Below are 22256 nucleotides of genomic sequence, written 5' to 3' on the forward strand. Positions count from 1 at the left end.
CTCACCAATGAGACACCAAGTCATCGCCCACGAACGGCCTCTCTGACTCCGGATCAAGCTGCTTAATGGCCATGATCCCAGAGACTCAGAAACAAATCTCGAAAACCAGTGGCTTTTGGCAGAAATGCATCCAGACCCCATAGTATGTTACTGTCGCCGGGCCACCCCAGGGAGGAAAGGGTGTTGTCACTCCGCCTGCTCCCCCTTGGCGGCTTGGTGGCCGTCATCCTCCAGAGGCCATTGAACAGTCAGGTCTGGGCCCACAGTGACGAAACTTGTTGGGCCTCACCGGATGGGGGTGGAGCTGGTCCTGGTCTCCCCGTCCCAACGAGATCCCAAGTCACTGCCCACGAATGGCTTCTCTGGCTCGTGATCAAGTTGCTCAATGGCCACGATCCCAGAGACTCAGGTGCAAATCTAGAAACCCAGTGGCTTTTGGCAGAAATCCCTCCAGATTTAAGTGTTAAAATTCTGGAATTTCAAAATCACATGGCCCGACTGCAGCCACGCGACATCATATGTTATTCATAAACAGCAATAGGACACAAATTGTCTACTGTTGCCTTTTCAGCAGATCTGAGTGTTGGAGTAAAATCTCAAATAATAATGGAGGGTCTGGTGTCGAAATATTGAATGTGCTCAAAGTAGAGAGAGAGTAATGTGGAAATCATCTGCCCCACAGGTAGGGGAAGGTTGTGGGATGGGGGTATACTGGGGTTTTTGGTGGTGGAGAATGGGCACTGGTGAATGTACAGGTGTTTTATTGTATGACCGAGACTTAGACCCGAAAGCTTTGTAACTGTTCTCACGGTGATTCAATAAATAAAATTATAAAAAATTAAAAAAAAAAGAAACACAGTAAAAGAACATCAATGGCCAAAGGCATCAGAACTACAGATTCTGTCAACATATCTGGCATGAGTTTGGGTGGGAAGGGGCCATGGGGCATTAAAGGATAATTAACAGTATTGTCAATCATAGCATCTGACAATTATTGTGAAAAAACAAAACAAAACAAAACAAAACTTCTGTTTCACAACTAAGAAGTGATATTCCATCACAATCACGATCATCCTGTTGTTCGTCGATTGCCTCGAGCAGGCCCCAGTAACGTCTCCTTCGTCCTAGCCCTGAGATTTTCAAAAGTGCCATATTCAAGGCTCTTTCAGGGTTAGGAGAATGGGACCCATCATTGTTACTGGTATTTGGCATATGGGGTATGCCACGGGGAGTTTGCCAGACTCTGTCGTGTGGGCAGATAACATTCAGTAGCCTGCCAGGTTGTCCATAAGACCCAGCAATTCTACTTCTTGGCAACTACTCCAAAAAACTCTATTCTGAAAAAATATTTTCACTTCTAAGTCCTTTGCCATATTGTCCAAATCTGGAAATAACTCAAGGGTCCAAGAAGGTATGACTCGATAAAGACACTGTGGTACCTATACACAGTAGAATACTACTCATGAAATTGGACACTACATGGATGGCTCTGGAGAGTATCATGCTGAATGAAGAGAGGGACAGACACAGAATGGTCTCTCTCATATGTGTGATATAAAGAAACATAGTAAGTGAATAACAAGTGGCCAAGGCGACAGATTCTGAGAATTGGTCTACAGAGCTGAGCCAATCTCCTGTGGAGAAACAGTCTGGTGTAGGGTGGGCTGTTGGAGCGTTTTATGAAGCCTTATAGTTAAAACTACTATAAATCACATTGTGTAAGTGCTGCTTTGTTTTGGGGTCCCACTGATTGGTCCTCAGGGCTAGTGGGGCTTGTAGAAACCGTGCAGAGTGCAGTGATGGTCCTGGGTCAGTCACACTCAAGACAAGTGCCTGACGGCTGCACTCTCTCCAGCCCCTCTGTGCTTGGAGTTTAAAAATTAATAAAAGAAAACTAGCTTGGAGACATTTCAAAAAGTTAAGATACAAATGGTTCAGAAACACAAAAAGTGTTGAATTTCATGTCTTTTCCTAAAATAACTCAGTTGACATTTGTACTCAGAGAGCATAAAATCAAAGCGCACAGAGGAGAGCAGACAGTCTTGTGCTCGGCACCATCGCACACAGCAGCACTGACACTCCCACAACAGGCCTGTCTGCACAGCAGGACAAGGCACTGAGGTTAGTAAGCTTTCCATTGAGAATGCCTTTTATAAAACACATCTGCGTTGTGAAGGTGAAGTATACCTAAAGCATTTCTGCTACATAGCATTAACTATTTATCTAGAACAGTCTTTTGAACTTTGTAAAATCAACTAGGCATACTTTTTTAAAAATAAAAATTTACTTGTGAGAATGACTAGCAGAGAATCTCCAGTTAAGTAGAAGGTCAGGAGTGACTTCGTGCCTCAGGAAGACAATTGACAGTGTTTATTTTAGAGCAGAAATTTTAATCTGGAAAGTTGTTTCTGACAACAAAATTTGAGAGATTTTCAATATTTAAGACATTTCTGGTGTGATCAGTGATGATAGAAATAAATGAAAATGTGAATAGTATAAAATGAAATATGTCAATGTTTGGAAGGTCTGCTTAACTTTACAAAAACCAATGTTTTCCAAATGAACCATGCATAAAGCTACAAAATCCTACTTGGCCAAAAGAGTCATGTAACATAGATCAATGGTTTTAATGTTAACAAAGACCAATGTAACACAGACCAGCAGGTTTTTTTTTCTATTTTCTATTTTTTTTTTTAATTAGTGAAACACCATGAGGTACAGTTGTAGACTTACAAGTTGTTGTGCTTGGGTTTCAGTTATGCAATGATCGAGTATCCATCCCACCACCAGTGCCCATTCTCCACCCCCACCGATCCCAGTATCCCTCCCACCCCCATCCCCCATCCCACCCTGCCTCTGTGTCAGGGCACTCCCTTTTGTTCTATCTCTCCTTTTGGGTAGACCAGCAGTTTTTAATGCTAAGAAGTATGAAGAGGACTTTAATTTCACATTATAATTTACAATGAATTTATTCACAATAATCTGAAATAACTATTAAAATATTCCTTTTTTTCCAACAAAATATCTAGATAGGTTGAATCTTTTCAAATATTTCAAATAAAACAAGCTTTCTGAATGGTTATTTTAACAGGGAGCAATATTTTAAACTTTCAAATGGAGTAATTATTGATAAATAAAACCCTTTTATAAATAAATACTGAAACCCTCAACAGTTTTCATTATTATTTTTAAAGGCTGTATTAAGGTAACATGATTTCCAGACCTGTTTGTGATGGCTTCATGCATGCATCTTTCCAACACCACACCTGGTCCTGGAGCCTGGAAGAACCAGGACCTTTGCTGCCAGAACCCAGCCACTTAGGCCCCTTATTTAAATGATAATTTCTCGGTGCTGCCAGGCTGAAATCCGAGGGTTTCCAAAGGCCCTTCAGTGTGTGAGGAAGGTGGAGTACAGCTGTCAGTAGCTGCACATTTTGGGACTGTAGGACATGAACCTGCACCCAAAGGTCAGTAGCACTGGGTGGGTCCACAGAGCCCTGGGCATGCTCAGGGTCGGGAGGCAGAGGCGGGCAGGGATATCAGCCTGTGGAGAAACAGTGCTCAGAGTGATGACTTCTGGCCTGGGACAGAGAAGCAGCTTCTCAGGGCAGAGCCCGTTAGAGGATGTCTCCATGGTGGGGGCTGGGCTGGAGGTGGGCAGTGCATGTGGGGTCTACACAGAAAATGGGGAAACAGTGCAGAGAGCCAAAACTCCTGACCTGGGATGGACTCTCAATAGGCCCTGAGATCTCAACCTCTGGAAACTGCATTTCAAGAAAGGATTAATGAACAACACTTACATCAGAAAGGCCTCATTCACCGCATCCAAGAACTCAGGACAGAGAACTTCCTGGGGGTCACATCCATGGTATGTGAGCAGAGCCTTCACCAAAGGTTCAAAATCAGGCAGAGCAATAAGAGGGACACAAACCTGTGACAGCGACTTCATGCGTTCAGGACTCATCCTACGGAATAAAGGAATAATTGTTCAATTTCTCAAGCCATAAGAAGCTCAAAAAAAAATCTCAGGCTGACAAAGCTGGTAACAGGTCACTTGCTTTGCCCGACATAATTCCATCTCTGGATGCTCTTCGAGAGCTCCCTAGGAAGTTACTGCAGTTTTCCCTTTAGCATTGGGATTCTAAGATCAGGACTCTGGCATGACTTTCTAAAGGCAGGGCCCAAACAAAGTTCTTTAATTACTGTTCCAAACTGTCTCTTCCCTCAGTGCTCACTCTCAGATATTCAGGATAAAACCCGTGGAATTCATCATGACAAGTCCCTTTCCCTCAAGCCACTGCCCTAAGGGAGCAGTAACCACTGCTCTTTCACCTGATGACAGATTCATCTCCACACTCCCCGTTAACTGCAGCACTGCCTGGGCTCTGGGTTACTGTAGAGCTGCCTACCGTTCCCCTGCTTCTGCCTGATCTGTCAGAAGTGCTCCCAGCAGCTCCTACGTGATTTCATTTGTTTGGTCCACGCTTTCCACCTCCCAGGGAACAAGGGATGTCATATTCTTTAAAAAAAAGTTGAGGGGACAATACCTGACTGTGTAGGGCTCAGCGAACAACATGGGGGTGGGGCAGAAACAGGAGGAGTGCGGGGAGACAACTGCTTGCTCATTTGCTGCATAAACTGCTTCCAGGAATGAGCCTTAAAACATCATCCAAAGCCACCTCTTATCAACTTACCACCCAAGGGTGTCTAGTTTAAGCACCTCCACACCGAAACGGGTACCCCACACCCATGATGTTAGCAGTAAAGGGAGATGAGGTGAGAGCTGAAACTCCTGTCTGGGTGAAGTCAAGACTGGCAGAGCTGCTGCAGCAGGTATCACACACTACAGAGGGCAAGGGCCAAAACTCAGGAGCTCAGTGCTCAGGGCATAAGTGAAGGGTCAGAACTCGGGAGCACTCAGTTCTCAGGACTTCAATAAAGGGTCGGAACCCGGGAGCACTCAGTTCTCAAAACAGTGAATGGGCCCTGGAGTGAGCAAGCGGCTGCACATGTCCGAGGCCTACTCTGCGAGTGGGAGGCCCAGTTTGCTCCCCAGTACTGCATGGTCCCCTGACCACTGCTGGGAGTGATGCCCAAGTACTGAGTTGTGGGGTAGACTCCAAAGATGTAGCTCATAAATAACAAAAAATCTAGGAAACTGAGTAGAGACTCAAAACTGAAAACATGAAACACACCAACATACATCAGCAGTGCAGCACTGTAGCAATGTCCTCCCGTTGTTCATCGAATTGTTCGAGTGGGCACCAGTAACATCTCCATCATGAGACTTACTGTTACTGTTTTTGGTATATTGAATATGTCGCAGGTAGCTTGCCAGGCTTTGCCGTGCGGATAGGATACTCTCGGTAGCTTGCCGGGCTCTCCAAGAGGGACGGAGGAATCAAACCCGGGTCAGCTGTGTGAAGGCAAACGCCCTACCCGCTATTGCTCCAGCCCAACAAGTCTCACAATGGAGACGTTACTGGTGCCCACTTGAGCAACATACATTAATGATAAATTATCAAAAGTCTATTTCTTCTATGTTATCACTGTGTCACTGTCACCCCATTGTTCATTGATTTACTTGAGTGGGTGCCAATAACGTCTCCATTCGTCCCAGCCCTTAGATTTTAGCAGCCTCTCTTTACTCATCTTTTCCAATGCTGCCTTACTGGAGGCTCTTTCAGGGTCAGGGGAATAAGACCCATTATTGTTACTGTTTTTGGCATATCGAATACACCATGGGTAGCTTGCCAGGTTCTGCCTTTTTCTATGGTAAAGAAAAAAAATAATGATGACTGCTAGGTAAAAAAAAAAATGCATAACACACAAAGATTGAGCAAACTGTCAGATTTCTCAGCAGGAATGCCACAGAAGATGATAAAGTGGAAGGAAATAGACACAATTCTTTAGTTTTTTGTTTGTTTGTTCTTGAGTACCACACCCAACAGTACTCAGGGCTTATCCTGGCTCTGCACTCAGGGGTCACGACAGGCAGGGCTCAAGGTACCCTACGAGATGCGGGGCTGAAACTGGGCAGCCATGTAAAAGGCAGGTACAGAGGCCAAGGTACTGCTTCGCACGCAGCCGACTCAGGTTCAATGCCCAGCATCCCAGATGGTCTCCTGAGCATGCTAGGAGTGATCCCTGAGTGCAGAGCCAGGAGAAGCCCTGAGAACCCCAGGTGTGACCCCCAAACAAAACCAAAACAAAATCTTCCAGCTAAGAATATTGTACTTTGCAAAATCATCATAGTGGAGTTTACTTCCACCAGATGTACACTATAAGAAAAGTTCAAAGTTCTTTCATACGAAAAAAGAATATTAACTAAGTATGGTGATAAATAGTATGTGGAATCAGAAATACAAACAAGAATAACCAACAACAACAACAAACCAAAGGGCAGAAAAAACTGGATAGAATCAGAATCTATAAGCATGCATGTACTTTCTCTCTCTCCTAGGTAAAGACAGACGGAATAAAAACCCCTGGTAACCACAGCAACAACTACAAAAGCCTAGAGCAGAGATGCACAGAAGAAAAGCCAAGGACACTGAGGAACTACCAAGGAAAGAATCCAAATGAAAGGCAGAAAGAAACTAGAAAAAGAAACACCACAAATACAACATAGCCAGTGAGTATAAGATAGAATGGCAATAATTAACCCCCATATATCAATAATTACGCAAAATGTGAATGATCTGAAATGACACAAATGACACAGCTTAGATGTTTAACAGTAACCAGTACCCATCTATACAGCCATGGAGGAGACAATTATCATGTATTAATACAACATAGACTCATATGAAAGGCTGGAGCAAAGCATTTAAAGTTAGTAGTAGAGGAAAATTTTTTATGGACTGGAGTGACAGCACAACAGGTAGGGCATTTGCCATGCACACGGCCAACCTGGGTTCGTTTCCCAGCAAGCTACAAAGAGCATCCCGCCCGCACAGCAGAGCCTGGCAAGCTCCCCGTGACATATTCGATACGCCAAAAACAGTAATAACAAGTCTCACAATGGAGACGTTACTGGTGCCTGCTCCAGCAAATCGATGAACAACGGGAGGACAGTGCTACTAGTAGAGGAAAAAAGAGCAGGAACTGCTATTTGAAAAAATAGAAAAATTAAAAAATTGTGATATATATATATACCTTATAGGATACTGCTCAGCTAATAAAAAAAAAGATGACAGGCATTTGGAGTCAGGCTAGAAGGATAGGGACGTGACCACAGTTACGTGGAGTAAAACAATTCAGGATACAAGAGACAATCACAGGTGGTTTCACTCATATCCATAGTATAAATAAAGCAAATGAATGATCAACGCAGCACAAATGACTCTGCCTCTGTAAAAGCCTAGTGGAAAAACCAGGGGAGGGCACAAGGACACTCTGAGCCTGTCCTGCTACCCAGGATTTGGGGGAGGGGAGTGCAGGAGACTGACATTCCTAGAAGGTGTGACACAGTGTTCCCAAAGCCAGAAGTCAGTAAAAAGTTTTGATTTTTAAAAAGAAATCAATTTGCTTGTTCTAGGCAATGCATTTAATATACTTTTCTTCCATTTGTTGCACTTCCTTCATTCTTTCCTCGTAGTACTGGCTTTCTTTTAGTATCTAGTGACTTTTTAATTTGTTTTTTCTGGAATTTTCAATTTCTCCTTCCCTTCCGTCTGAATGCTGTTTACTGTAGTCCATGCCGGACAATTAGGGTGAGGTTGAGGATGTGATGCTGGCTGGGTTTCCCGCAGCATGTAGGCGGTGGGGTAGCCCGCCGCCCCCCCCCCCCCCCCCCCCCCCCCCCCCCCCCCCCCCCGCCTCTAGGGAGTTGAGGGCTATTAGGTGGATAATTTCCTCCTTTCTAGTGGATAGTAACAAGGTGTCCCCGGGGACAGTGGAAGAAAGTCTGAGTGCCTTGACCCTGGCTTCTGTTACTGTAGCAGCCCAGCCAGCTGTGGCTAAGAGTACATTCCCACACCTGAATCTCTGTCCAAATCACCTTTACTCTCTGTTTGTGTGGGGGCAACACCCAGAGGTTCTCAGGGATCTCTCCTGGAAGTGCTCAGGGGACCATGCTAGTGCTGGGGATTGAATAGGGTCAGCTGCATGCAAGGAAAGCGACTTAAGACCTTAGTTTTTGTAATAGTCCTTTTATCTGCTATTTGGGCTATAGGAACTTCCTTCCAGAAGATCCTACCTTACTACTTTAAGCCTTGTCATCAGGTCATAAAAAAAAAGGTCATTAAAAAATACTTGATTTTATAGTATTCTCTATTTGACCAAATTCTGTCATTTCTAGGAGTTGGGAATATAAAGTGAGTCTCAGGACACTCATGACAACAGTTACCTGGCTTATCTGAAGAGTCGTCTTTTTCCTTTTCTCTCCAAATATTGACCTTTTCTAAAATTCACTTTTTGGAGCGAAAGCAGCAGTCCAGGGCCCAGGCGCCTGCCTTCCACGTGGGCGGCCCTTCTCCCATTGGTGCCACACATGGCCACTGAGGGTCGCCAAGGCTGTGCCTGAGCACCGGACCAGGAGCCCTGGGCAGTGCAGGGTGTGGCCCAGTCCTCCAACCAGTTTCTTTTCACTACTTATTTCTTCCTACTTCTATAAAGCACTAAGGTTTCCTTAATATTATCTTCTACAGTGCTCTGTCATCTTTTTCAAGTGCACCATCAAGGAGGTTATTTATATACTAAAGTTAGTTGATGTGTTTTGAGTCAAGTATTGTAGTTGTTAAATGTACATTTAGTTTGTCTGTAAGTACCTTATTTTTTGAAATCCATGAGTTTACAGTGAGAACAGAAGAAAAAGATATTGAGTATGCATATGTGTATCTGCAAATGTAATAAGGATTTATACATGTGATACAGTATAGTATTTTTTAGTATTTTTAGTATTTTTTCATGCTGAGCCCGGCAAGCTACTGAGAGTATCTCTCCCACATGGCAAAGCCTGGCAAGCTACCCGTGATGTATTCGATATGCCAAACACAGTAACAAGTCTCACAATGGAGACGTTACTGGGCCCACTCGAGAAAATCGATGAACAACGGGAGGACCGTGACTGTGACCGATTTTGAACAGAATCAAGAATAGTTTTTAATCAAATAAGGGCTCTATAGATAGTCTTAAAAACTGAAAGCTTGCTTTTTTTCCCCCCTCTGGAAAGAAAGATGGCAGCCGCTTGGTAGCCTTGTGGAAAGCCAGGTATGAGCCGGTGGTGATGGGGCAACTGAAACCTCATGGGAAGGGGGGCCTTCCGGGCTCGTCCTTCATGCCCTACCGAGGTCATGAGTTGCCTCCCACGAGCGGCTCTCTGGCACGACCATGGCTCCAGAGCACAGAAACCAATCTCATAACTATCTGACTCTCAGCAGAAATACTTCCAGGGTTAATAAGTAAAATACCAGAAATCCAAAATTGCGCGGCCACTATTGTGGCCACGCGATATTGTTTGATTCTTGTGACCAGCTGTAGAAAACAAATTATTTCACAATGCCTTTTCAGCATGTCTGATTTGGGGGTGTAAACTCTAAATAATAATGGTGCATCTTTTGTCGAAACAATGAATCTAGTCAAAGTAGATAGAGTGTTAATTAGAATTCATCTAACTCACATGCATTGGGGGGGTGGGGAGAGGGGGGGTTTATTGGGGTTCTTCGTGGTGAAAAATAAGTATTGGTAAAGGGAAATGTGTTTGATATTTGCATGACCGAGACTTAAACCTGAAAGCTTTGTAACTTTTCCCACAGTAATTCAATAAATAAATAAATTAAAAAAAAAAAACCTGAAAGCTATGATGTCATAATGATGCTGGTACTCTCTAAAGAATCAAAGAGGTTGTGAGCTTGTCTTCCATAGCTTTGACTCTTCATTTCTCATCTCTAGAAGACTAGGAAGTGCAATTTTTACAACATTCTCTTAAAAAGTGAGAAGGGGGGTGTTTTGCCTTGCATATGGCTAACCCGTGTTTGATCTTTGGCATCACATATAGTACCCAGGGCATTACTCGCAATGATCCCTGAGCACAGAGCCAAGGAAACACCCAGAGCACAGGGGGTATGGCTCCTCCCCCCAAAAGTGAGAGCTGGCCAGAGGATATGGCTCAGAGGTGAGGTGGCAGATGGGTCCCCAGCACCTGTTATCCCCAGCACAACAAAGGAGTAATCTCCCAGAAGCATGGCACCCAGGACACCATCTCTGGATACTGCAATTATAACAACTAAGAGAGGGAGGAAAGAGAGGAGAGGCGAGAGGACACTGACATGTGGGCAGATGGAAACAATGACCTGGCCCTCGCCAGGCACCCAAGCTGGCCATCTTCCCAGCAGGCTGAAATACGGGCCAAGATAACTTCCTGAATAACTCAACAGTCTCACATCCATTAGGCATTTTTTGATAAAAGCAGACCCAGCAAATCTTCTGAAGATCTTCAGACTGTTCAGGGATCTCAGGGCTCCCTGTTTCAGTGTGAATCTGGCTGTGAATCCAACTCACAGCCAGAATAGGTGACACCTTCCAGATTGATGTGCACGAAGCATCAGGTCCTGATTGACTGTCAGACTAGTAGCTTGAAATGATTCTGCATAAAGTCAACTACGAAAGACCCAATGTAACCACACACTGCTGCAGTCGTCATTCCAAAGCACCTGCAGCCAACTCCAGCGCCACAGGATACAGTGACGATGCTCTCACACAGCCCAGAATGTCTCTCCTTCCAGGCAGCTTAAAGCAAAGAACAAGGGATCATGTAAACACTGTCACTGAACTGTTGATCTTACAAAGTGGCAAGTGACAAGACCATTTGTTAGGCCTCTGGAAAGAGCGAACAGAAACTAAACAGATTCCCTGATTGTCTTCGGTCTTCAGAAAGCATGCATCCGAAGCTATGAGATGAAATTCTGCATGTTCCAGCAAACTTTTGAATCTTTGAAGATAAACTTTAAATACAAAAATGACCAGATGGCAAAAGTAGGGAAAAAAATTATAGATTTTCTATTAAAAAAATAAAAGGAAGAAAGCCATAGAGATGTACATATTAGACTTAAACAAACATAACTAACCCAAGGGTCTGAATGACCTAAAAGGCTTGTCTGAGCTCAATAATTCAGGACAAACCTGCACTGCGACTCTGGCTGAAACCTGGGCTGTGAACAGCAGACAGCAAGGGAGGAGGAGGATGGTGGGAAGGAGGGGGCTGCACTCCAGGCAGCCAGGACAGCTCTACTGTGGGGCCCACAAGTCTGCAAGCATTTCAGGAGCACAGGTCTGCGGCTCTCAAAGGTGTGCATGCTGGCAACACCCCAGACCACCTCAGACCACCTCTCTACTGAGCCCGTGACTGAAGACAGGGAAGCACAAGCACTACTGTGCAAGTGTGACCGTGATGGATGGATGGATAGGCTGAAACCCTCAATGAGCACTGCAGCCAAGAGTGGGAGTATGTATACATATACACACACATAAATATATACACATATACTATGCCTGTGAGCTCCCACAGCCATAGCCGAGAGTGTGAGCACTGCAGCCCGTGAGCCTCCACAGCCACAGCCGAGTGTGAGCACTGCACACCACGTGCCCCAGAGTCGAGAGTGTGAGCACTGCAGCCCGTGAGCACCCATACCCCATAGCCGAGAGTGTGAGCACTGCACCCTGTGAGCACCCAAGCCACAGCCAAGAGTGTGAGCACTGTACCCCATGAGCGCCCAGCACAATCACTGGATGTGAGAACGCCATAGCCAGATGTGGGGTTTCACCAACAGAACACCACCACCACCCGCAACACCAACAGGGATGGCAAAGGAAGAAAGGGGGAATAAAAATGAAAAGAAAATGCAAGACTTTCCACAGTGAATATTAGTAAATACAGCAAATCAAGGAGGCACTTATGTCAAGTGTCCACAGGAAATTTTACTTATACTAGCATTTCATTCTTGCTAAATTATGAGTTTAAAAAAATTTAAGGACTTTTCAATTATAAAGCCTGTGTGGAACCATAAAAGAACATAGCCAGAATATAGCCAAAATAATACTGAAAAAAAAAGAAGCTGGGAGGTATCTCACTATAACTTGACTCTAAACTTTATAAAGCCATTGTGATCAAAATAGCATGGTACTAGAGTAAAGAAAGACTCTCTGACCAGTGGGTCAGAATAGAATATCCAAGAACATATCTCCATATATACGGTCAGCTAATTTTTGACAAAGGAGCTGAGAGTAGGAAACAGAATAAAGACAAATGGTGTCAGGAGAACTGGATAACTGGAGCGATAGCACAGCGGGTAGGGCGTCTGCCTTGCACGCAGCCAACATGGCCGACCCGAGTTCGATTCCTCCACCCCTCTCGGAGAGCCTGGCAAGCTACCGAGAGTATTCGATATGCCAGACACAGTAACAACAAAGTCTCCAATGGAGACGTTACTGGGCCCGCTCGAGCAACTGGATAACTACACATAAAAAATTAAAGCTGGATCCATATCTCACACCTTATACAAGTCAACTCAAAGTTGATCAAAAACCTTGACATCAGACCTGAACCTGTAACATACATTAAGGAAAATAAAGACAGAACACTTCAAGACCTAGAACCTCAAAGGAGTCTTCCATGACATGATGCCATTGGCAAAGGCTATAGGATCAAAACCAAATAAATGGGACTACATCAAACTTACAGGTTTCTGTAGGGTAAAAGAAACATGCTAAAATAAATGACAGCTAACTGAGTGCGAGAAAATATTTGCACTCAAGACATCAGATAAAGGGTTGCTATCCAGGATCTGTTAAGTACTCACAAAGATCAACAACAAAGACCCTAAAAGCCCCATCAAAAGGTGGGGAGAGGAAATGAACAGAGACTTCTCTGAGGAAGACCAATGGACGGCCAACAGGCACATAAAAATGCTCATCATCAAAATCAAGATGACAATGAGGTATCTTACACCAGTGAGGATGGCACATAGTAAAAATACTGTGACAGTCTCTGTTGGTGGGGATGTGGTGAAAAAGGAACCCTCATCCACTGCTGGCGAGAAGTTGTCTGGTCTAACCCCTGTGGGAAAAGAGTATGAAGGGAACTCAGTAAACTCAGAATTGAGCTCCCATATTACTCAGGAACTCCATTTTTGGATTTCTCCCTCCAGGACAGAAAAACATTCATTCAAAAGAACCGAAGCACACCATTTTGGATCTAACCATGTGTGGGGCTGAGGGTAGGTAAGATAGAGAAGAAACCGATATGACAATGACAGCTGGGAATGGCCACGCTGGACAAGATGGTTAAAAGTAAGTAAGGGATATTCTCGAAGAATCTTTCAGTATCAATACTGCAAACCACAATGCACAATAGGAGGAGAGAGAGAGAGAGAGAGAGAGAGAGAGAGAGAGAGAGAGAGAGAGAGAGAAGAAAAGCTCCTGTTAAAGAGGCAAGCAAGGGGTGGGGGATGGGAGGTATCCTGTGGATACTGGTTACTGTTGCTGGGAAATGTACACTGGTGGAGGATGGGTGCTGGAACACTGTATGACTGAAATTCAATCATGAACGACTTTGTAATGTTCTAAAAAAAATAAAGAAATCACACACACAAAAGCATACCACTGTTCATTGTAGCACTCGGTACAATAGCTAAGATTTGAAATCAACAGAGAGATGTCCAGTGACAAGTGATATCGACACCCAATGGAATACTACACAGCTGTAAGGAATGAAGAAATCATGTAGTTCATGTCAACATGGATGGAACTGGAAGACATCATGTTAAATGAAGTGAGCCAGAAGAAGGATAAATACAAGGATGATATCCCGTGTATGTGGTATTTAGAATAACTGGATAAGGGAAAGCAATGTCTTAAAAGGAGGGATGCTCTGATCAACCTTGGCCCCAGAGTATAGGGAGGAGGGGGGGAAAAGAGTGGAGGCAGGGTGGGGAGAAGCAACAGGGGCCAGGACGGGAAGCCAGGTACAGAGGTGTGATAAGGAATGAGAGAGCCAGATATCCAATCCACCGAGTCAACAACACTGAAATCAAGAGACCCAAGCTTGGACACCACATTTAGAAAGGTTCCCGTCAAGAGGGCAGGGTACAGCAGGTTCGGGGGGAATCTGGGAATACTGGGGAGGGAAGTTGACACTGCTGTAATATGACATGTCTAAAAGACAGTTCTTTAATAAAAAAAAAGTGGGAAAAATTCAGGGACTTTAACTAAATATCTAATAGGTTAATTTGAACTATGAACGGCCTAAATCACTGAAGTGATTAATTGCCATTTTATCATCACTCTTGCCAACAAGGGTGATAGAACAGAGACACTTCAGAGCATTTTGCTGTGCGCCATGGAACCTTTTCATAGAAGTCTCTTATGAATCCTTCTATTCCTATGGTACCGGTGATTTACTCTTTCTGACACTTGTTATTTGGCTTCTGTTTCTGGATTCTGCTAAGAATGTGTCCGCTTTCATAGCACTGTAGCCTGTCCTTCCGTTGTTCATCGATTCGTTTGAGCGGGCCCAGTAACGCCTCCTTTGTGACACTTGTTACTGTGTTTGGCATATCAAATACATCATGGGGAGCTTGCCAGGCTTTGCTGCGTGGGCGAGATACTCTCAGTAGCTCACAGGCTCTCCGAGAGGGGCAGAGGAATCCAACCTGGGTTGGCCAGGTTGGCCAGGTCGGCCGCGTGAAAGGCAAACAACCCACCCACTATGCTATCACTTGAATTCTGTTAATTAATTCCTGTATCTCTATTTCTTTAAAGTAGGCTTCCAGGGATTATCTTTGTTTCTGTTGTTTATTCTAAATTATGTTTTATATTTGGTTTGGGGTGATACTTGACAGTGCTCAGAGGCTATTTTATCATCACTCTTGTCAACAAGGGTGATAGAACAGAGACACTTCAGAGCATTTTACTGTGCGCCATGGAATCTTTTCATAGAAGTCTCTTATGAATCCTTCTATTCCTGGCTCAATACTGTTTCTTTTATACTAGACAAAGCACCCCTCCCAGTACCCCAAACACTCCCCCTCCGGAGTCCTCCCACCTCCAGGGTCACTCTGGGCCCGGGATGTGACGACTCCTGGAGCTTCACGCTCCCTGTCTGTTTCCAGCCGTGTTCTGTCAGACAGCCACCTTCACGATTCATGCTTGGGATTTATTCAGATCAAGATTTCCATTACTCACCCAGGCTTCTGGGGAATCTGGGGAGTCTTCGAATGGTTCAAATCTTTTTCTGGGGACGCGCTTTTTCTAGGTTTCTGCAAGTTATTTTCCAATTACAGAGCTCTGACAGCTTCTTTTCCAGGAGTTTAGAATCTCTTCCTCCCTCTGGTGCCTGCCAGCGGTACTGCAAGTTCCGCCGGGTGGCAACCAGCTCCTGCGCTTCCCTCCCTGGCTCCCCAGCTCCGCTCCCCAGGTCTGTTAAGGTGTAACTTTAGTGGTGAAGAAGTAAAGACCTGAGGTTGCCATCCCACACCTGAAGCACCGGGTAAACATTACGTTCTTTCCTTCCCCCGTCCAAGCTTCAAGAAAGAAGCTAGGAGCTGGGTACTTTCATGCCAGCCTGAGCCAACAGCACTCACTGCCCGTTTTCTGATGCCCAGCAAGCAGCCTGGCTCTGCCAGGTGCCGCCACTGGAAGAACACCTGTCCCTGCAGGCGTTCCTGGCAACCCAGGCTATGTCCTGCTCTTCCCCGGCCCTCCCAGGGAAGGGCTGGACTTGTTTGCTTTTTCTGTCCTGGGGTCACACTTGGTGGTGCTTAGGTGCCACTCCTGGCTCAGGGTCACTTCTAGCAGGGTGCCAGGGACTAAACTTGGGTCAGCTGAGCGCAAGGCTGCCACTGTATCCCTTGTCCTATCTCCACAGCCCCTGTAAGATGGACTTACTGCTCCCCTGTTGTCCGAGGCTCCCTGGGGCAAGGATGACAGGCTGGCAGGAGGGGCTTTCTGAGTGGCTGTTGTGACCCTTCCCAGGAGCTTGCTGGGGTGGTGGCATCTGCACTGTTGTTAAGCCACTGTCGTTGGGAGGGGACAGGCATAGGGCAGAACTCCCTAGTACATGGGCATTACTCACACACTCCTGGAGAATGCTGGGAATATTCAGTTTGTTCTGTTTTCCTCTTTGAAGAATGGCCAGCTTATACTTGTTACCCATCTCTATAATGCAGTGCTTGACTATACCTGGTTTGCAGGAGTCTTATTTTTTTTTGTTTTGCATACTAATACTTAGTTTTTATAGATTGCAAATATCTTCTAAATGATATTTTTTTCCAGTTGCTAATAATCAGGGGGATTTGGCAGACTTTGCTTTGAGTTTTCATTTCTGTTTCTTCTCAGCTGAATTTTTAAAAATCATCAACTCAACATATTTTTGGAGTTTGGTGTATATACATACATTTATTGCATTCTACCAACATTTTTATACCTCCTTTAATGATTTTTAATTATATAACTCAAAAGACTCATTATTTAACATTTACCTTGAGGCTACACAAAAAAAAATCTTTATTTGAAATGCAAGTAAGTCACTATATATGTTTTCATACACTGTGTGGAGTCATTCATTTTACTATACTGGTACACATACAGACCACAAAAATGTACCTATTTTAAGTGTACAATGTAAAGTTTTTAACAAATTACTGAGTTGGAAAAGCACCAGCACGAATTCAGCTTGAGGACATTTCCAGCACCTCAAGATCTTTTGTGTTCATTCTGTAGGAAATCTTGTCTCCTACCCAGACCCAAGCAGCTGTAACTGGATTCTTCCACAGAAACATGTATTGGAAGCTCTATGTCACAGCATGAATCACTGTCTATTCTTCTATTCTTCTCCTTTTCTCCTACAGCTCTCTTTTTTAAAAAGAATTGTAAGATACCGAGTGGGCAGTATATTTTTGTGTAGCCATAAGTTTATCAATATTTGAACTGCTTCCACTTTTTGCCAATTATTAATACTTTGTTACTAGCGCAAACAAGGACTAATGTGATTATTAGCCATTTATATATGCAGGTGACAGGTAGTCTAGTCTTATGACTAATTTGAAAATTTTTTCTCACAGTCTACAATCTGCCTTTCCATTCTTTTAAACAGCGGTAGCAAATAATTTTTCCTTGACTATTCCTTAATGGTCTCTTAGATTGTTTCTGATTTTTAAATTACCATAAATAAAGCAGTAATTAAAAGTTTCATAAAATATTTGTGAGTACATGTGTTTTCATTTATCATAATACTCAAGAGTAAAACTGTGGGCCAAACAGACAGTAAATGGGTCAACTTTGTAAGTTCATAGTCATGTGATCTGTGAGCTCCACACATTCTCTCCCACACACGCTAATGCTTGTTTTGTTGTTTTTTTTTATCTTCTGTGTATATGTGCCTTTTGTGTGTTTGCTCTTGTTACCCAGGAATCCTTGGGTTATTTTCCTGAGTGGTGGGGGACCACTTAAGCCAAGGATTGAACCAGGGGCTTCCTGTGTGATGCAAAACATGTGCTCCACCAAATAAAGGGTGTTTGGAGGATCCTCCCAGGATGGGAGATGCATGCTGAAAGTAGACTATGGACCGAACATGATTGCCACTCAATGCCTCTTTTGCAGACCACAACACCCAAAAGGAGAGAGAGAGAACAAAAGGGAATGCCCTGCCACAGAGGCAGGGTGGGATGGGGGTGGGGGATGGGGATGGGAGGGATACTGGGATCCATGGTGGGAAATGGGCACTGGTGGAGGGATGGGTATTTGATCATTGTATAATCAAAACCCAAGCATAAAAATTTGTAAGTCTACAACTGTACCTCATGGTGTTTCACTAATAAAATTTTTTTAAAAAAAGAAAATTATTTCTATGATAAATTTTCATTTTCATTTCATTTCATCATCCTGTTATTCGTCGATTGCCTCGAGCAGGCCCCAGTAACGTCTCTTTCATCCCAACCCTGAGATTATATTCAAGGCTCTTTAGGAGAATGAGACCCATCATTGTTACTGGTATTTGATATGATATATGATAAATAGCCATCTTTTAATATATATTTAATTTTAGGGACCATGATTTTTAGTACTGTTAATTGTGAGTTCACAAAGCAATGTGCAGGTGTTGCGGTGATACGCGATTTTTACTGTTAACTGAACTCAATCATGGTCCCTAAAATTAAATTTAAATATATATTTAAAAAAAATGTGCTCCAAACCTGAGTTCTCTCCACTGTTCCAATATTTGTTACTTTCTTTTTTGGGTCGTACCTGGAGAGGATTAGGGGCTACTCCTGGCTCAGTGGTTAAGGGTGACTCTTGGAGGTGCAGAGGACCATGCTGTCCCAGGGGAGTGAACCCAGGCCTCCAAAGAGCAAAGCATGCACTGAAGCCCACAAAGTTCTCGCTCCAGCCCAACATTTATATTTACATCTCATTCATTTTCACATCACAGCCACCCTCGTAGGAGCCAATGCTGCATTTTATAGTGGTTTGATTTTGATTTCTCTGATAATTAATGACTTTGGACATTTTTACATGTACTTTTCTGACCACATGGGCATTTGACATACAGAAAACCTGCCCGAAAAGTAGATGATAAAGTGTGCATTGTGACTTATTATCAAATCAAGACAACACTCAACACTGAGATATCTTATAGCACTGAGAATGGACTACATATATATTGTTTTTTAAAAAATGGAAACAATCAGTATTGTCAGAGATGTGGTAAAGGTCCTCCCGTTGATCGTCGATTTGCTCGAGCGGGCCCAGTAACGTCTCCATTGGAGACTTTGTTGTTACTGTGTCTGGCATATCGAATACTCTCGGTAGCTTGCCGGGCTCTCCGAGAGGGGCGGAGGAATCGAACTCGGGTCGGCCATGTTGGCCGCCTGTAAGGCGAACGCCCTACCCGCTGTGCTATCTCTCTGGATTAAATAAAAAAAAAAGTAATGTTTCAGGGCCTAGAGAGATAGTACAATGGGTAGGGTGCTTGCCTTGCACATGGTCGACCCAGGTTCAATCCCCAGCATCCCAGCAAGCCTGCCAGGGGTGATCCCTGAGTGCAGAGCCAAACTTAAGTCCTGAGTACTGCTGGGTGTGACACCAAAGCAAAGCACTGTAGCACTGTCCTCCCATTGTTCATCAATTTGCTCGAGCGGGCCCAGTAACGTCTCCATCATGAGACTTATTGTTACCGTGTTTGGCATACTGAATATGTCATGGGTAGCTTGCCAGGCTTTGCTATGTGGGCAAGATACTCTCAGTAGCTTGCAGGGCTCTCCAAGAGGGGCAGAGGAATAGGACCTGGCTTGGCCCGGCCAAGCTGCGCGCAAGGCAAAGGCCCTACCAGTGTGCTATCACTCTAGCCCAAAGCAAAACAAACCGAAAAAAGCAACTCGTTGAGCCTCTATGAAAAACAGTATGAAGACTTTCCTAAAAAGTAAGATTATAACTTCCATATGACCCACTGTTCCAAGAACATAAAAAGATGCACACATATATTCCCATCAGAACTATGCACAAGAGCCCAGAAGCAGAGAAAACTCAAGTGTCTGCTGGCAGATCCAGTTGTAGTTCTACACATAATGGAATACTACTCGGTCACTACAAAGGAGGAAGTACTGCACTCTGCTGCAAATTGGATGGAACTGGCGCGCACACTATTTAACAAAATGAGTCAGAGGGAGAACACATCCTGGGTGATCTTACTCATGTGTGGTATACAGAGACACAAGGGAAGAGTATGAATGAAAACAAAGACAAACCGGTGGTCTTCGAATGCAGAACAAAGCAGGGGCTGGAGTAGGGAGATGGAAGAGGCTGACTAGAAATGACATAAACATAGTGGCAGACCTTGATGAAGGAAGAAAAGAGTGACTGTGTACATCAAACCCACGGCTTTATGGCATGGGGTCAACCTGGTTCAATCCCCAGAATCACATCTGATCCTCTGAGCATGGCCAGGAATGATCCCTGAGCACAAAGATGAAATGGCACTATTAAGCACCACTGGATACAGCACCAAATTTACTCCTACCCCCCAAACTAGTAAATATTATTGTAGTCACATTATCTAAGCCACAGTATTTTTTGAGAAATAAATGCCCAACAATGGAAATAACTCTGAATTCTTTCACACACTGATTTTATAATACAATAATCTTTTAATCTGAAACTGATTTGTCTACTTTAGAGTCCAGAAGGCTGTGTCCTAGACTAGTGCATAGAAGCACACTGACACCTGATTGGGGGAACGACGCATGTACACAGAATTGAGCACTTCCTTCTGGTGCTTTCTACCATATGTGGTGTATGTACTATTTCAGGTGCGCTTAAGAGAAGCTGGATGACTTACTATCCTAAGATCTGAGAAAACAGTGATTAAAAAGTAAGTATGATAAAATTAAAATTTTGTCACATATTTCCACTAAAGTAATTCCTCCCAGATGGACTACAATCATTACTATGAACCTGCATTTTCTAAGAATTACAACAAACTTTCTCTTATAACCAAACTGATGCTCTTTGATACTTGAGAAGACAGATGTTTTAACACCTACCGTCCTTGAGTGTTAAATCCGTTACGATGATTCTCTCTAAGTTCAGTCACCAATGATAAAACCACCTGTTAAAACAAAATCGGCTGAGGTATAAGTCACATTGCAAACTGAAATACATCAGTTTTATTTTCTTGGTGTGAGTGAAATTTCTGCTGTGATAGCCTACCAACCCAATTTCACTAGTCCACCTTTTCCAGTTTTATTTAACATCAAGTTGCATGTACTAGTAATCTGGATTTTTATGTTAAATACTTGTTAGTTTGCATTTCTATGCAAACAAAAAGATAATTAATTTTGTAACAATAAAACCCAATCAACTGGAAAATGACTTCAGTAGTACTATACCTCAAATTAATATTTTTCCTTAACTTAGTTTATTATATTTTAAAAAGATATTCCTGCATAAAGTTTACAAAATCAGAATGAATAACAAATATTAACAGTTTACCACTGGTCACTTATAACTTCCTTAAGAACAGCAATGTCATAACTGCAAGCTAAAATATTTTGTATTTGGCAAAAATTTAAAGGAAAAGAAAATATAGCTAAGATGTAAATATATAATCGTATTTACAAAGATGCTATTTATTTTTTGCTTTGATATAAAATTCCAATAAAGTAGTTTAAATACAAAATTTGTCTTAATAGTAGTAAAAGGTTGTGTTTATACTTATGAAGGAATCTCTTCTCCCAAAAATCTTTGAGAGAATAATAAAGAGACAGAGGATAGTTGATTTAGAATAAATTCTCCTGGCTTCCTATTCTTTTTTATAATCTCTCACCTCATATTTCTTCCTTACATGGTCATAAGTGCACCCAAGGTAAGAAGAGATAAATATGGAAAAGTTAAACATCTCTTCTGGAGGGATGAAGTATTTCCATTTACCCTTTTTGTTGATGCTATATTAAACAATGAAAACTTCAATAGTAATGAATTAAAAATACTCACATTTTTAAGCAAACCAGGATAGCAATCTGTAGGTGCATATCCAAGACCTCGAGTGAAAAGGCCAACCTCTTGAATATTCAATCTGAATGCTGAGAGCATATGTGATAACAACCCCTAAAAAACAAATGAAAAGGAAAAATATTCTTTAAAGTGAATCCAGTGCCGGCTGGGGCTATAGTTCACAGCACTTGCCTTGTATGTGCAAGGCCCTGAGTTCAATCCTTGACCCTGCTGAAGGATGAGTAAGTCTAAGTGCCTATACAATGTGCAGAATCTTGGTTCATTTCTTAACAGGGTAACCGAGAAGTTTTAGCTAAGTGAGCATTAAAATTATTTCACAAAAAATGGGTCAATTTAAGCAAATGTAAACAGTGAAACAAAAACATATACTGCATGAACAGTACTTTAGTCATGTTAAGAACATGATCTTTGGGCCTGAGATAGACCAGTGGGCTAAGGGCGCATTCTGTATGCAGAAAAGTCAGGTCTGGTCCCCTAGAACCTTGGAGCTACTCCTGGCTCTGTGTACAGGATTCCTTTATTCAAAAGAAGGGATGCACACCATTATTCATGGCAGCACTCAGTACAATAGTGATTTGGAATCAATGTAGATGTCCAACAGATAAGTGGATCATGAAGGTGTGGTTTATACACACAATGGAATACTACACAGCTGTAAGGAATGATGAAATCATGCAATTCATGACAACATGAATGGAACTGGAAGACATCATGTAAAGTGAAATAAATCAGAAGAAGAACGATAAACA

At 43.1% G+C, this 22256-nt stretch overlaps 1 protein-coding gene across 1 annotated transcript in view; it reads right to left on the minus strand.

Annotated features, from left to right (window-relative positions):
* FANCC (FA complementation group C) overlaps positions 1-22256 on the minus strand; it is a 212984-nt gene that overhangs the window by 55305 nt on the left and 135423 nt on the right. Inside the window, exons 5-7 of the mRNA XM_056127708.1 lie at positions 21487-21600; positions 20538-20602; positions 3801-3965 (exon numbers count right to left, since the gene is read on the minus strand). Coding sequence (XP_055983683.1) covers positions 3801-3965; positions 20538-20602; positions 21487-21600 — 344 coding nt within the window. The remainder of the gene's footprint in view (positions 1-3800; positions 3966-20537; positions 20603-21486; positions 21601-22256) is intronic.

This window comes from Sorex fumeus, unplaced genomic scaffold (genome assembly GCF_029834395.1).
Source record: "Sorex fumeus unplaced genomic scaffold, SorFum_2.1 ptg000063l, whole genome shotgun sequence".
Lineage (NCBI taxonomy): Eukaryota > Metazoa > Chordata > Mammalia > Eulipotyphla > Soricidae > Sorex > Sorex fumeus.